This window comes from Phoenix dactylifera, chromosome 5, assembly GCF_051530095.1.
Source record: "Phoenix dactylifera cultivar Ajwa chromosome 5, Ajwa_hap1_PhDact_Kaust_v1.1, whole genome shotgun sequence".
Lineage (NCBI taxonomy): Eukaryota > Viridiplantae > Streptophyta > Magnoliopsida > Arecales > Arecaceae > Phoenix > Phoenix dactylifera.
This window is the reverse complement of record NC_143194.1, coordinates 4,963,624-4,980,301: the sequence shown is the minus strand read 5'-3', so window position 1 is coordinate 4,980,301 and position 16,678 is coordinate 4,963,624. Positions and strand designations below refer to the sequence as shown.

Here is a 16,678-nt window from a genome sequence, read left to right as displayed (position 1 = left end):
ATTAAACATACCTTGATTCTCGAAGAGCTGAGGGTAGCGTTGTCGCATCTCTTCCTCCAATTCCCAGGTAGCTTCCCTTTCAGTGTGGTTGGTCCACTGGACTTTAACGTAGGGAATGGTGCGCCTTCGGAGGATTTGCTCTTTTCTGTCTATGATGCACAGGGGAGCCTCCTCATAGGTTAAATCTTTATTTAATTGCAGAGGTTCATGTGGTACCACATGGCTGGGATCCGGGACGTACCTCCGTAACAAGGAGACGTGAAAGACGTTGTGTACGCCTGATAGCTCTGAAGGTAGGGCCAATTTGTAGGCAACTTTGCCTATTCTAGCAAGAACCTCAAATGGGCCAATGTAGCGAGGACTTAATTTGCCGTGTCTTCCGAATCGGGTAATACCCTTTGATGGTGAAATTTTTAGGAAGACAAAGTTCCCCTCCAAAAATTCCGAGGCCCTTCTTCCTCTGTCAGCCCATCTTTTCTGTCTATCCTGGGCAGCCTGAAGCCTTTGCTTAATTAGTAGTACCTTGTCTCTGGTGTGCTGGACCAGTTCAGGTCCTAGCATTTTCCGCTCCCCGACATCATCCCAGTGTAAGGGGGATCGGCATCTTCTCCCATAGAGAGCTTCGTATGGGGCCATCTGGATACTGGAATGGTAGCTATTGTTATAAGCAAATTCCACCAGTGGTATGTGACTATCCCAGTTTCCACCTAGGTCCACAGTGCAAGCCCTCAGCATGTCTTCCAGAGTTTGGATTGTCCGCTCTGACTGGCCGTCAGTCTGGGGGTGGTATGCTGTACTGAGCCTCAGTCCGGTACCCATGGCCTTCTGAAAGCTTTCCCAGAATCTGGACACGAATCGGGGGTCACGATCAGAAATGATGCTCACTGGTACTCCGTGCAGGCGTACAATCTCATCGATGTATAATTGGGCCAGCTTGTCTAAAGGAGTACCAATTCTGGATGGCAGAAAATGAGCTGATTTTGTAAGGCGATCAACAATCACCCACACTGCATCATTCTTTCTCACCGTTTTGGGGAGTCCTGTAACAAAGTCCATCGTGATGTGCTCCCACTTCCATTCAGGAATTTCTATTGGTTCCAGCAACCCTGCTGGCCTCTGGTGCTCTGCTTTTACTAGCTGACAGGTCAAGCATCGGGCCACAAACTCAGCTATTTCTCTCTTCATCCCCTTCCACCAATAATGTTCCCGAAGGTCCCGGTACATTTTAGTACTGCCTGGATGAATAGAGAAACGGGATTGGTGGGCTTCTTCCATGATTTCCCTTTTTAGGTCAACATTTGCCGGTACACACAGTCGGTGGCCAAACCTTAGAGTGCCATCTGGGTGCATTTGGAGTTCGGGTCGCAACCCTTTCTCCACTTCATCCTTGAGCTGACAAATGTGCTCATCAGACTGCTGGGCAACCTTTATTCTATCAATCAAGGTTGGTTGTATACTCAAGGCGGCCAGCAAAATTTTTGTAGTTTGGGTAACCACCTCAACCTGCATTTCATCGAGATCCTTCTGAATCTGTGGTTGAGTGGTGAGTAAAGCGGCGGAGCTTATAACTGACTTTCTACTTAGGGCATCCGCCACCACATTGGCCTTTCCTGGGTGGTATTTAATACTCAGGTCATAATCCTTCAAGAGTTCCAACCACCTTCTTTGCCTCATATTCAATTCCTTCTGGGTGAATATATACTTCAGGCTCTTGTGGTCGGTGTACACATCACAGTGTTCGCCATACAAATAATGTCTCCAAAGTTTCAAGGCGAACACTACTGCGGCCAACTCTAGGTCGTGTGTCGGGTAATTCTGTTCATAGGGTTTCAGCTGTCTCGAGGCATAGGCTACCACCTTGCCATCTTGCATCAGCACACAGCCTAGCCCGTTCTTGGAAGCATCACTGTAGATGGTAAATTCTCCAGTTAAGGACGGTAATGTCAAAATTGGGGCAGAAACTAACCTTTGTTTAAGCTCCTGGAAGCTCCTCTCACACTTGCCGTCCCAGATAAACTTGGCCCGTTTCTTAGTCAACTGGGTCAAGGGGGTAGCTATTTTGGAGAACCCTTCCACAAATCGCCGGTAATACCCGGCTAATCCCAAAAAGCTTCTTATTTCCTTGGCGTTGGTGGGACGAGGCCAATCCACCACCGCTTCTATCTTCTTGGGGTCCACTGACACTCCTTCCTTGGAGATTATATGGCCGAGGAACGCCACACTGTCCAGCCAGAACTCACATTTGTTCAGCTTGGCGTACAGCCTCTTCTCTCGAAGGATTCGTAGCACTATCCTCAAATGGTCTTCATGTTCCTTCCGGCTCTTTGAGTATATCAAAATGTCATCGATAAAAACTATCACGAACTGATCCAAATATTGTTTAAAGACTCTGTTCATCAAGTCCATAAATGCAGCCGGGGCATTGGTCAGTCCAAAAGGCATAACCAGAAATTCATAATGCCCATACCTGGTTCGAAATGCAGTTTTTGGCACATCCTCAGATTTGATCTTCAGCTGATGGTAGCCTGACCTCAAATCTATCTTGGAGAAGACCTGGGCGCCTTGCAGCTGATCAAACAGGTCATCGATCCGTGGTAGGGGATATTTGTTCTTTATGGTTATCTTGTTCAATTCCCGGTAATCGATGCATAGTCGCATACTCCCGTCTTTCTTTTTCACAAATAGGACAGGAGCTCCCCATGGCGACGCACTGGGCTGGATGAACTTTTTATCCAGGAGTTCTTGTAGTTGTACCTTCAATTCCCTTAACTCAGCAGGGGCCATCCGGTAAGGAGCCTTGGAGACTGGCCCCTCTCCTGGTGCGAGGTCGATTGTGAATTCGATCTCTCGGTCTGGGGGTAATCCTGGTAATTCCTCCGGGAAGACATCCGGATATTTTCTGACTACTGGAATATCTTCCAGTTTGGTCTCTTTCTGGGTATCCATTACACAGGCCAGATAGGCCATACACCCTTTTCTCACAGCCTTTCCAGCTTTCAAGGCAGAAATAAAGTGTAGTGTAGGAGCATCTTGAAGGGGTATATCGCCCTGAAAGAAAAATTCTTGCTCCCCAGGTATCCGAAATACCACCCTCTTGTGGTAACAATCAATGTGGGCGTGATACTGTGACATCCAGTCCATGCCCAAGATAATATCAAAGTCTTGCATGTCAAGCTGTAAAAGATTTGTCTCTAATTCTTTTTCCCCTATCTGAATTATGCAATCTTTATATTTAATGTCAACAATTGCGGTTTTCTGAAGGGGTGTAGCAACATGCCATGGTTCCACTAATTTCTCAGATGTGCTATGTAATTGTCTGGAAAAGCTAACCGACACGAAAGAATGCGTAGAACCAGAATCAAATAGAATGAGGGCAGGAATCAAGTTGACCAGAAGTGTACCTGTCACCACTTGATCGCTAGCACTGGCATCCTGTCGAGTCAGTGCGAAAACCCGAGGGTTACCCCTCGATCTCTGGTCCTCTGGTGCAGTATGTCGGGGCTCGTCCTTCTTTCGGCTAGGGCAGTTGCGGGCGATGTGTCCTGTCTGCCCGCAAGAATAACAAGCTCCGGTCTTCTTCATGCAGGTACCCCTGTGGTTTCCGCCACAGGTGGGGCAGCCTCTGCTCTGTCTCTTCTTGGGCACAGCCCCCTTGCTACCTCCAGCCCCACTACTCGGTGCTCCTGATGACCGGGTCCTCTTCAGGTCCTCCCTCTCTCTCCCGGACCGTATCAGGTCAGCCTCAACCTTCAAGGCTCGGTCCAGTACATCTTTGTAGCTTGAGAATAAATGGGAGGATATTCGGGACCGAATCCCGTACCTCAATCCCTGCTCAAACCGGTTCACCTTACTTCTCTCATCCTCCATGAACTGGGGGCAAAATCGTCCCAGTTCGTTAAATTTATTGGCGTACTCCAGAACGGACATCTGGTCAGTCTGGGTTAGTGTCAAAAACTCATTCTGCTTCGCCAGGTGCACTGAGTCCGGAAAGTATTGATTGTAAAACATCCCCTTAAAGTCCCTCCAGGTGAGTCTGTCAACGGCATAAGCCGTCTCCATGGCCGTCCACCAGTATTCGGCGTTTCCTGTCAGCATAGAGGTCGCCAGCCGGACTGTCACCTCATCAGGAAAGTGGAGGGCTCGGAACATCTTTTCTATCTCCCGGATCCATGTTTCAGCCGCCATAGGGTCAGACCCACCCTCAAAGGTCGGGGGGTTCAGTCGGCGGAACCTCTCATAGCAGGAGTCTGCTGATGGCATAGCGGCCAACTGCATCATCTGCTGCTGTTGCAGCACTTGCGCCATAAGCTGATACACTCCGGCTAGGCCTGCCTGACCTGCTGCAGACCGTGGAGTATCCGGGGAAACTGACCGCTCGCTGGGCTCCGGGGAGGGTGGTCTCCGGTCGTCATCCATATTTTCCTAATGATCACCTAGCAGTCAAAATTTTTTAAAGTGAGGTTATGATAACTAGCATATTATAACATTTTCTATAACGGTGACATTCTTAACTACCCTTTTCCTTAGGCATTTTATGGTTATTCTATTGTTTAACCTAAGGCTCTGATACCACTAGACGTCACGCCCCGGATCCGGTTCCGTGACACGGCCGTGCTATTGCCGACTATCGCCCACAGTAGCACGCAGCCTCATACAGGGTAACAGGTAGCCAAAAGGATTTATCCTTATATATATATATTAAAAGTTTGCAGTACAACCTTCAAGTTTGAAAACCAAAAATACAGAACTTCTAGGCTATTCATATGTACAGAAGTATATAAGCTTCTCCAAAAATACGAAGCTCTGTAACAAAATAAAAACATGTCTGATGGCAATCACTGGTGAGGATCTGAAAGAAAACGAAACATAAACAGATGTGAGTTACACGGCTCAGTAAGTAATCCTGCATAATCCTACCGGATCAACCAGTAGACTAAACATGTAAATTAGGGTTTTGAGAAGCTGACATGCATGTTTATCTAAAAATCATCCTGGCATAATAAGTATGCAATTTAAACAAAGCAGTAGTGCAAATCACAAAATTTTTCATAAAATATGCATATGAAACCGTGCCCCGGCATGCCGTGGTCCTTTTTCTCTCGGATGCTACTGCGAAGTCAGACTCGACCACTGGCGGGGCCAGCTCAGTTACTATTCAGCCACTGGCGGGGCAGCTCAGTTACTATTCAGCCACTGGCGGGGCAGGCCCAATTCCAATTCAGCCACTGGCGGGGCAGGCTCAGTTACTATTCAGCCACTGGCGGGGCAGCTCAGTTACTATTCAGCCACTGGCGGCTCAGTCATTCTCAGTAGCATCTTTGAGCCCATTATAGTGCCTCTGGGGCTAGCTAAGACTTTATAAACTTACATGCATGATTAAAATACCAATATCATCAGGTTGCATACATAGCCATAGCTTCTGGGATCATGCAAGTTACTTATGCATTGTAACATATCATGCATGAAACATATGTACTTAAAATAAATGCTTAGGAAAACATTAATAACATGACATGATCTATAATAGGATTAGAACAGGTTACTTACCGTGATTCGCCTTTCTCCTAGGTCTCCTGCGTCCTGGTGACGTGTCCTAAGTCACCTACAATCATGTCATAATAACAATATATTATTTCCTTTTCTATCTGAAATTTAGCCCAAGCCTAATTCCTCTGTATTGGGGTCTTGGCTGGGCTCATAAGTCTTAATTGGCCTTCCGATTGGCCACTAAGCTTAATTCCCAGCTTAATTGGGTTTAATTTCGGGTTTAGGGTCACTGTGACCCGTTTGGGCCTGAGTCAGGGTCAATCCGGGATCAATTTGGCCCCCAAATTAATTACATTGGCTTAAATTGGGCTTTAATTTTGGTTTAATTTATAGTCTGGCTTGTCCAGACTTAGCCCAATTTGATTGGGCTCGGGTTTAGTCAAATTTGGCTAAACCCTTTCCCTTTTTTTTTTTTTTTTTCTTTTTCTTTTTCTTTTTCTTTTTCTTTTTCTTTTTCTTTTTCTTTTTCTTTGGGCTTAACGGGTTGCGGGTTCGGATTCGGATCCGACCCGCGAACCCGTTATCGGGTTCTTTCTCCCCCCTTCCAGAGGCTTCCGCCTCTTCACCTTCCCGACCCCCTCTCCCTCATCCGGCCGCTCTCTCTCTCTCTCTTTTCTCTCCGTCGTCTCCACCGAAACCATACCTCCGGCCGGCCCTCCGGCTCCCCTTCTTCTCCTCCGGCCAGATCTGTGGCCTTCCCCCTCTCGGTCACTCCCTCTCTTTCCCTCTTCTCTTCTTTGTCTCTACCGAAGCCCATGCTTCCGGCCCTCTTCTCCGGCTCCCCTTCTTCTCCTCCGGCCAGATCTGTGGCCTTCTTCTTCTCCTCCGGCCGGATCTGCCGCCTCCTCCTCCTTCCGACCTTCACCGAACCCTCCCCGGCCAGATCTATCAGCCCGGAGTGGTGCTTCCCCTTCGGGGCGGCGACGGTGGGAGGCCGGCCCTTTCCCTCTCCTTCGAAGTGATGCCGGAGGAGAGGAGAAGAGCCGGGAGGTGGGATCGAGGCCGATCTCCTCCGGGAGAACTTCTCCGGCTCCGACCACGGCGAGGTAAGGCCGTGGTCCGCGGTAAGTGCCCCCTCTCTTTTTTTTTTTTTTCTTTACTTTGTTCTTCTTCCTCTTCCGTTTTCTTCTTCTTTTTTTTTTTTTTTTTTTTTTTTTTTTTGTGGGAGTCTCGCCACCACCTCTCGGCCGGCGGAGAGGTGGGGCTCGGCTGAGGCTGGCGGCCTTGAGGCCGCGTTGGTCGCCGGCACGGCAGACCCGGCGGCCCTTGGCTGCCCCTCAGCCCTAGGGCAGCCACGGCCGGGGCCTGTCACCCGCAGGCCGAGTCCGGCTGGGCTCGGCCGGGGTGGCGTGGGCTCGGCTTGGGCCGTTCTCAGGCCGGCCCGCGGCCTGTTGGTCCGGCCCGCAGCCTGTGGGTCCGGCCCACGGCCCTCCTCCTGTTCTTCTCTCCCGTGCCGGTCTCCTTCTCTCTCTCTGTGCCAGTCTCCTCCCCTCTGTTTCATCAGTGAAACAGAGGGGAGAATACCCTACAGAGGGGTATCTCCACTCCCTAAAACTTTATTATTTAACCTAAGGGCCACTTACCTGGATTTTTGCTGGTTACCGTTGGGCCGTTCCTCCCCCTCGTAGTCCCTCCTTCCTCTTGGAGCTTCAGAGCTCTTCCGCCTTAGGCTCCAGGGCTTCGGCTCTCTCTCTTTCAGTGTTCTTGGGGGCCTCCGACTTAGGGTTGCCGGCAGGGACTTAAATAGTGGTTTAGAAGATGAGACCCCCCTCTCTGAGAGGTCCCATCCGCTCCATGCCTCCCCTCTCCGGGAATGGCCGCCGCCCCCTCTGTCTCCGGTGCGCCGGCATCGACTGCCAGCAGGGGTGGGGGTCACCCTTCCCTGTCGGTCTTATCCCTTCGTACTGGCTACAGTATGATTTTTTTTTTTTTTTTTTTTATAATAATCATTATACTGGCTACAGTAAAATTTGGGCCCAACCCTTAACTGGGCCTATTTTTCTATTGGGCCTAGTAGGTTGTGGGCCCGGACATTACAGTATCTAGTTGAAGTATTATTACTCTCTTATCTGGGTAGGTGCTCCTACTAGATTTAGTCTTTTGTTGCTAATTCAGTAGGATTTATTTAATGTTCTTCCTTTTTCTGCTTTTGAGGGTTTCATTACTTTGTTTTCCATCTGGTGTGGGTTTTTGGCTGTTAGCGTCACCTGTTTGGCTTAATGGCGAAATTTCGATGCAACATCAATAATTTTGTGGCTCTTCTAATGCAGCGGAGGCTATCCTTCTCGGTTTCCAGCACTACCTGGTTATGCTTGGCACCACTGTTATGATAAGTTGCTCCAAACATCTGGAACTCTTATGTATTGTGGTCCTTCCCTCTGTTTTGCTAAAAAAAAAGGGGGATTCTTGTGAATTTTGAATTGATTGTTTTAAATTGCTTAGAACCTCTAATATGTGCTTTGATCATCTTCAGATTCTTTTGACAGAAGAAATCTCTGAGTCTCTGCGTAAGCTGAAGGTACTCACTAGGTTCTCATTTACATATTGATTTAATTATGATTGGCTTATATTCTAAATGATCTTCTTCCATGTGGAGTACTAAACTCAAAGGAAGGGTGGCATCTTTCCTTATACTTTACTTCTTCCATAGCCTTATTTAAACAAAACTTGATATTTCTGCACATATTTCACAGACTGGGAGAAGCTGAGAAGGCAATTCACCATTACAAGCTATCACGAAAGGAAACCAGCTCTAATGACTTCTCACAAGTGCATGCTCTCCTTATCTATTTCCTTGTCCAAATTGATTCATTATTTCAAAATGTTAGTTTTTACTTAATATTACTATGTTATATGTTTTTGCCACACCGCATATCGTTGCCCTGTTGAGATGCAATCAGGTTCCATTTGAAGATCTAACTGCAATCAAGATTTGAGTAGAACTTACAGTGAGGAACATCAGTTGAACGCTGTCTAAAAGATTTCCTGTGTCATTTTGTTTAATATCTTCATAAGAAGAGTATTAACTGTGGTTGGATAGAGATAATTTAAGTCTATACATTTTTTCTTGTTCAACTTCATCTTACATGCCCATTGTGTTATGCTCTTAAGGTCTTTGCATTGCAAGAGGAGGAGGCTCTTAAGCTCCTAAGGCATGACGATGCAGATTCAGTGTTAAATGGTGCCGCTAGGAATGCATACATCCTCATAATCCGAGCACAGGTTGATATGGCTTTAATTTACATTCGTATTTTTATTTTTATTTTTTAAATAGCAATCCCGACGCTTTAAAGCGTTAGTAAAAAAAAGTTGTGGCACACCTACGCCGACGCTTTATAGCGTCGGCCAAAATACATTCGCGGACGCTTTAAAGCGTCGGCGAAAACCCAAAACGTTTTGGGCTTTCCTGACACTTTAAAGCATCGGCGAATGTCGTTTTTGCCGACGCTTCTATTAGCATCGGAAAAGCCCTGTTTCTGCCGACGCTTTCTCTTAGCGTCGGCAAAAATCGGACCCACGCCCACCTGCTCGACGTCTGACCCACGCTTTGGGGTGCGTGGGCTGAAAATTCGCCGACGCTTAAAAGCGTCGGTAGAGACCAAAAAAACCGCCGGGAGATATCCTTTCTTCTGTAGTGTGGAGTTGATGCAATTATTCTTATTGCTACCGAAATTAGGCTGAGGTTGGAGCGTAACTCGACGACCCGAAGGTCGGCAGGAGACGAGTTGAGCAGGCAGAACGAGATGCGGAGGGTGGATCTCCTCCGTGTGAGGCCTATAAAAGTCCGCTTGCCGGAGAGTTTCCAGCGGGGATCCTCGAATGCCTAAGTTAGAATCGAAAGCAATAGTGTAGAAGAAGATAATTTTAGTTGAGCGAGGGCTCTATCAGAATGGTTGTGTGCATATTGCGTACCTCAAGTTCCCTGGGTTATTCTCCTTGTATAGGGGAGCAACTTTGTCATTATCTTGGCTGACGTGGCATGCAATGAAGGCCAGGCAACGGTCGGTCGCACGACCGAGGCATGGGCGCTAGTCTACGCGGATGGTGTGCGGCGCAAGTCTGGTGTAGGGCATGGTGTTGCCGCGACTGCAAGCTGCCAGGATTGTTGGTTGTTAGGGATGTCAGTCCTTTTCAACTCATGCATAGGGGAGCTAGTTTTGTCATTACCTAGGCCGACGTTGCGTGCAATAATAGCTAGTTAACGGTCGGTCACATGACCAAGACATAGGCGCCAATCTGCGTGGGCGGCGTGCGGTGCAAGTCTGACGTAGGGCGTGGTATTGCCGCGACTGTGGGCTGCCAAGACTGTTGGTTGTTAGGGCAATCAGTCATTATCGACTCGTGCCAATAGCTCCTCAGCCGATGCCAAGGTAATTTACTTTGATTGATCCGCTGCTCGGCTGGGGGCTAATGTTGTTCCTTTCGGCTTATATCCCAGGTCAAAGAAAAGATATGATTCGAGATCGACGCGTTTAATTTTTTTTACATCAGTTCTCAGTTGCGACAGTATTGGGATCCATATAAAAAATAAAAAAAAATAAAAAATAAAAAAGAAGCAGCAATCCACGGTCAAAGAGAACAAAAGATTTTTTTGTTGGGAAAGAGTTATTTTTTTATTGCAAATAGGTAGTGGAAGAAGACGATTGGAAGAGGATTAAACCAATGGGGCAGTTATCTGAGGGGACGCCAGTGTTCTATTTCTTTCTTTCTTTCTTTCTTTCTTTTCTGGGTCGCGCGTCCAGTTGCTTAAAACTCCTTGAATAGCCCAGCTTAGTGAGGCCTCGACTGGCCTTTGGATTTGTTAGGGACGAGGTGGCAGCAATCTATCAAAGTGATGGAAGTTTCATTGCCCAGCCCCTCTTCGATTTGATGACGCACGTTTTGACGTGGGAAGTAATATATGATGTCATGAATACTGTCATCATCTTAAATCTGATGTCACAGATTATGCTATCAAATTTCTGACTAAGAATGTCGTGACGCTGCTTCAATAAATTGGCCATAACTTAGACACAAGAAGTAGTGTAAGAAAGGCTAACCGATGTTAGACATGATGAAAGTATTTGGACTTCAACTGTACTTTTGTAACCACAAGACGTGGGATTGCAAATCTGCATTATATCAAAAATATGTCTAAAAACTCGTTTGATTCGTAAAAAATATATATATTAAAATATTTTTTAAAAAAAGCTAATTTTTGAGAATATGATGCCTAAAAAAATAGTTTGGACATATTTAGTAGAACATGAGAAAATAGTATATTTTATAGTGGCTTATATTTTGTTATACATCTACTTTTTAGAAAAGTTGTGTATTTTAGAAAAAAAAACTTAATTCCCAACTGGGGAGAAATTAGGTTTCTAATGTTTCTTTTAAATTTTTTTTCATAAAATATTGCAATCTATCTTTCTTCTTTGAAAATTTTAAGCAAATAAGAAAATTTTTTTTTGTTTTTCCATTGGCCACACTTTTTTTTTCTTTCTCTTTTTTCGTACCAAAGGAGTCCTAGATTTAATTTAGCTCTTTTTGTCCAAATTGAATGGGAGTATCTGAATAAGTATGGTAGACTTATAATCAGGTATTCAAAATGCATCATTTCAGTAACAAAATTTGGTGGAATATTTGTTAAACACTGCCACGACTCTGGAACTGGATTTTTTTCAGCATTAGAGAGGTAGAACAATTAGATTTTGGGAAGATGAGGTTGGAGATCTAACAGCAAGCATATTTCCACAAGTCTTTCTAGGTGTGGTAATGTCGTCAATGATAGGTTACCTAACAAAAAGATGCACCAAGCAGTAGCTAAGTAAATTTTAACCTTCCAAACCATATTAATCTCCTCTTGCTATGTGGCAAGAACTCTTCATGTGCACACGGGCTCCTGATAGCATTACTCCCTTGCCAAACACATTGACAAGCTACAAGATCTGGATCCATTAATTAACATCCATTCCCTCAACGTGTGCACCGGAGTGACTAAGTTTGGAACAAAATTTTTGACCAGATATATGCCCGATCCGGTCCAAACTTAAACGCGCTAGGTTGGGTTTGTGTCGTGTTTGTTTCAACCTAACCCAAATGATCCCTCGGACCTGCAAATCCTTTGTTTCGGCTAATATCCAATCTTTTTTTAATTTTATTTGCTCTCATGCCTCATCGGGCATATGCTTTTGGAATAGAAATAGTAATGAGTCAGGTATTACTGTGGGAATAAAGAGTCTCGGACTTAGTCCCACATCGACTGAATAGCGGAAAGGTCTGTGCCTTAAATGGAGGGCTCGATTACCCTTTCCTCAGAAGGCGCCTTTTAAAAAACAAAATCATGAGGAAGGCTTCTACCTGCTAGATATCGATGTAGACTATTACCTATATTTATTTCGTACTAATCGAACCGATATGGATTAGACAAATTAAGTTGAGTAAAACTAAAAAATTAATTATTTTTATATAAATATGTCCTTATCTGAAGAAGAAAAAAAATTATGAAGAAATATATATTCAGATGGAAGTAGGTTTTACCACTCTCTGTACCTGCCTGCCTTGGATGTGCCGGTCCGGTAAAACCTACCCAATTAGCGTCATTGCTATCGTATTCTCCAAGCATCTCAGGTCATTAATTGTGGGCTTATCTTATGCAAGTCATTTTCCAAGGTCAAACTGAAGAAAACTGAGCCATAACAAAGTTTCTTAAATGCCGGCAACAAAACGATTCCGGGATCCAGAAAACTAGAGCCACAATTACCTTCCAAGAGATATGGCGAGCATTCCGGAAGTGGCCCTGAGCTCAGGTTACCGTTCCATTCCCCTGGTCGGCATGGGCACCGGCGGCTTCCCTGTGCCCGAGGACGCGAGGCTCGCCGTCCTCCATGCCATCGAGCTCGGCTACCGCCACTTCGACACCGCCTCCGTCTACCAATCCGAGCAGCCGCTCGGAGAAGCCATCGCCGAAGCCTTGCAACGCGGCCTCATCAAGTCTCGGAGCGAGCTCTTCGTCACCTCCAAGCTGTGGTGCAGCGAGGCCCACCCTGACCTCGTCCTCCCCTCCCTTCAGAGGAGCCTCCGGTAATCATTATACGCTTCTCGTTCTTTCACCATTTCTGAGAGCAAATCGGACGAACATCACAAGTTTTTCTTTTCTGCGTTGCTCTTTTTTTTTTTTTTTTTTTTTTTTTGTGGAGATGCGACAGCAAAGTATTGATATGTAGTAATTAATTAAATATTAGTAACATTCTACGTGTATTCCAACTAAGATTTGTACTGAATCATTATACAGTACCATATCATACTGATACTTAGTATATTGAAGCCAAGCATATTGATACTATAATAAATAATACCGATACGAGGTTTAGTATCGAGACGGCGAATCTTGATTCCAATCTTGTTAATATTTCATACCCTTCCAATTATCTTTACAAATGAATCAAGGGGGCATTTTTAATCTTTTTGTTTTCTTAATTTTTTTTGGTAGAAACCTTTTCATTCAAAATATATTAATACATCATGTTAATGTTTACTATCTTTCAATGGTAGTATCATTTACTGATTTTCTCCCAATCAGTGACAATATTCAATAGGTTATGACTTTTTGGGAATTATATCAAGTAACTATTTGATAATTGAGTATGAATTATTGAGTTTGAGTGATACTTATCTTCAACTTAAAAGAAAAAAAAAATAAAGTCATATATCCTTGTATGATTTTAGTAGGACATTCATCAGCATCCTTCTGTCTCTCTGTATGTGCATGCTTTTCATTTTTTTTTTATAGCACCATATATAACAGGCTGTTACCAAGACCAATTATTGATGCGTGGCTATGAGAAAGGGTGAGACAAAGGGGAGTATCCCATCTTATAATATAAACATATATTTTCCTTTTTAATACCTTTTAGTTAAATTTTTTCCTTTGCTTTTTGTTCAACTGCAATACAATGCATTTTCTTTTAGAATTTTATAGCTATTTTTTTGTTTTGTCTTTTGTTATACAACATTCTACTACATAGGAAATGATTGTTACCTGTTTCCTTTGAGAAAAGTTTTAGTGGGCTCAGGAACAATTGATCTTCTTTCACAATGTTGACCATTGGATCGCTTCCTGCACAAATCTCAAAGCAGCATGAATTGTTTCATTCTTCCATCTGCAAAGATCTCAAAGCGACTTTTCAACGATCCGATGGTGGATTTGCGTGAAAGAAAGGAATCCTTCTTTCTCACCAGTTTTAATTACTTGTTTCTCATGTACAGTCCGTAAATGGTATAGGGTGGTTTGAGGTATATATAATGTTATTATGATATACGACAAAAATTGTGTATATATGGGATGCTCATCGACTTGCCTCACTTGTTTCTTTAGTTAAATTGGTATTTTATATGACTTTTGTACGAAAAAAACTCGTGCAAAATGTAAGAAATCAAATATTTGAATGCTCTTGATTTTTTCAACAAAAAAGAACTCCAAAATGAGGATTGTTGATACAATGATCAGGTCCTTCAAAAATGAAAAATAATGTAACGCAATTCAAGGTAGGAACAAAAGGCCTTCAATATCAAAATAAAGTAGAAAGCCTGAATTGTTACTGCTCCTAGATAATGTTACATTTCTCCTTACTTCTTTCCTTTCCTCTTCCTTTCTTTTCTTTCCTTTCCTTTTTCTTTTTCAAAAATTATGGCAACAATAGCACCAATCACTCTATTGAAGTGATGTAACAATTACCCATATCAAACACTTAGGAAAATGCCTCTCAAATTTTAGAATAAAACATCTGAATGGAAGATGAGTGCAACCGATATGCTATGATCATGTTTACCATTCCACCTTGCAATCACATATTTTTTGATACTTTCTTTCACGGCGCAGAAATCTTCAATTGGATTACCTCGATCTCTATCTCATCCATTGGCCTATGTGCTTAAAGCCTGGGGTATATAATTTCCCTATAAACGAGGAAGACATTCTTCCCTTTGACTTGAAGTCTGTATGGGAAGCCATGGAGAAGTGCCAAAAGCTTGGTTTAGTAAAGTCACTTGGGGTTAGCAATTTCTCAGGAAAGAAACTAGAAGAATTGCTTGGGTTTGCTGAAATTTCTCCAGCTGTGAACCAGGTTTGTTAATCATTATTCTATAATGGGAGACATCTAAATCTATTGTCTTGATGCTAATAAGAGAATATTAATATTATAGGTGGAGATCAATCCACTTTGGCAGCAGAAGAAATTGAGGAAATTCTGCGATGATAGGGGTATTCATGTGACTGCTTACTCTCCTATAGGAGGCCAATCTTTCCAAGGAAGCAAGAACGTTGTGATGGAGTCAGAGGTGCTCAAAGAGATAGCTAAGGCTAAGGGAAAGACTCTGGCTCAGGTACTTATCATGTCTCTTTCCTAGTTTGAACTTGAATCTTAAATTGCAGCTATTCAAATTGAAATTAACTGCAGTCTGACTTTTTGCAAATCTAAATTTCTTTGTCAACTTTGTTACATGCTTTGTTCAAAGATATGTATGGTGGTGAGCCCTGCTATTTACTAGTAGTTATCCATTTTCAATAACCTAGCCTATATCAAGTAAACATCATACTTTGGGTCATATGCCATCATAAGATTGTATGATAAAAAAAAAAAAGAACACTTTTATCTATTTTGGAAGTGATGAATATGAAGAGAATAATAAACTGAAGAAAATTTAGTTCATGTTGTATGGATATCATCATCATCACCACCAGCAGCATCATCAATCGAGCAAATTAAATGAGGACACTCCATCATCCATGGAAGTATTCTCGAAGATTCTAACACCGGTTGTCGGCCCTCTGAAGTTGGTTCTGGTTCCAGGCTTAGACAAATTTAAAAAAGATTGATCTGCCATGAAATCCATATAATTGGTTGGTTGGTAGGGAGCCCAAAAAAAGGAATAAGATTATAACTTTTGAAATAGGAAGTTGGGTTCATCTCAAAAGCACAAATAAATTTAAAAAAGTAAATAAATATTACACTACCTTGGATTGATAGTTGATATTCATCCTTCTTTATTTTGTTTTAATTTGTATTTTTCTTTTAGGTTTCCCTAAGATGGGTATATGAGCAAGGAGTGAGCATGCTAGTCAAAAGCCGCAACAAGGAAAGGCTCAAGGAAAATCTCGAGATCTTCGACTGGGAGTTAAGTGATGAAGAACGTCAAAAAATCAGTCAAATTCCACAAAGTAAGAAATATCCCTTACAGCTAGTGCTCTCCCATGGAGGGTCTATCAGATCTCCTGACCTTTCAGATATTGAGTGATAAAACTCAGGTAAATATTATGGAATTTAGACAAACATAATTACATGCCAAGGATAAAAATTTACATGCAACCCTAAGTATTACCTTTCTTTTTTTGTCCTGTTTGTAGGTTGAGCATATGAATAAAAAGGTTCCTCTTTTGTTGATTATTGATCCAAGAAGTTATGTAGACAAAAGGAGGCAAGCTAGAAAACAGCAAATTATAAATCCATGGATTACCAGCAGAAGTTGCATGTGGCCAAAAGCTCTAGGAGTTTAGCTTTCAGCCTGAACTTTAATAAGCTCTAGCCCAAATGGAATGTGTTAGTACGCTTGGAATGTTTAGAGAATGCTGATGTATGAGCATGCCCTTAATTTGCTTTTTTACAAGTTCACTAGCATGTAATTCAATAATTTTCTCCGAGTGTCGAGTAACCTTGAAAATATAAAATGATAAGAGTATTTGTTTGTCGGAAAAGCAAGTAGCTTCATCATGAGGTTGTTTTTAGACGCTTTATTGGTAGTTTCAATCTGTAGTTGTCATACTACTCTCTTCGGTCTTAGAGGGTCGAAGATTTGCATATATCTCAGAAGTGCTGCTTTTCTCACTTGGCTTATGGAGCCATGGAGGCTTTGAATCTCTCCAGTTAAGGGCTGTTTGGTATTGTGGTGCATGTCGAGCAATGGGTGCTTTTAATGGCTTTATCTCTAGGAACAGCCTTATTGGTCTGCTACACAATGGAAAGAATTTTAATTGATCAAAAAGAGAGGGTCTCCATCAGTGACAAAGTTAGAGAGGAGGCTTATAATTTCTGATGCATGGAGTATCTTCACCTGCAAGTGGTGTGCAGGGCTTTGGCATGGCCAACTTCCGATT

At 43.3% G+C, this 16,678-nt stretch overlaps 1 protein-coding gene across 1 annotated transcript; it reads left to right on the top strand.

Annotated features, from left to right (window-relative positions):
* Positions 1–12,200: 12,200 nt before the first annotated feature.
* LOC103708609 ((1S)-1,7-diacetoxy-luvungin A aldo-keto reductase-like) lies at positions 12,201–16,279 on the top strand. Its single transcript, XM_008793620.5, has 5 exons — positions 12,201–12,609; positions 14,408–14,651; positions 14,731–14,910; positions 15,604–15,832; positions 15,932–16,279. The coding sequence occupies exons 1-4, from the start codon at positions 12,302–12,304 to the stop codon at positions 15,820–15,822; spliced, it is 951 nt and encodes a 316-aa protein (XP_008791842.1). The 5' UTR covers positions 12,201–12,301; the 3' UTR covers positions 15,823–15,832; positions 15,932–16,279.
* The last annotated feature ends 399 nt before the right edge of the window (positions 16,280–16,678 follow it).

What these genes read in the sequence shown, in the direction of transcription:
- LOC103708609 (XM_008793620.5), top strand. Translation starts at nt 12,302, where the DNA reads ATGGCGAGCATTCCGGAAGTGGCCCTGAGCTCAGGTTACCGTTCCATT. An exon ending in TCCCTTCAGAGGAGCCTCCG is followed by an intron (nt 12,610 to 14,407) that starts GTAATCATTATA and finishes TTCACGGCGCAG; the next exon opens with AAATCTTCAATTGGATTACC. An exon ending in TTTCTCCAGCTGTGAACCAG is followed by an intron (nt 14,652 to 14,730) that starts GTTTGTTAATCA and finishes TTAATATTATAG; the next exon opens with GTGGAGATCAATCCACTTTG.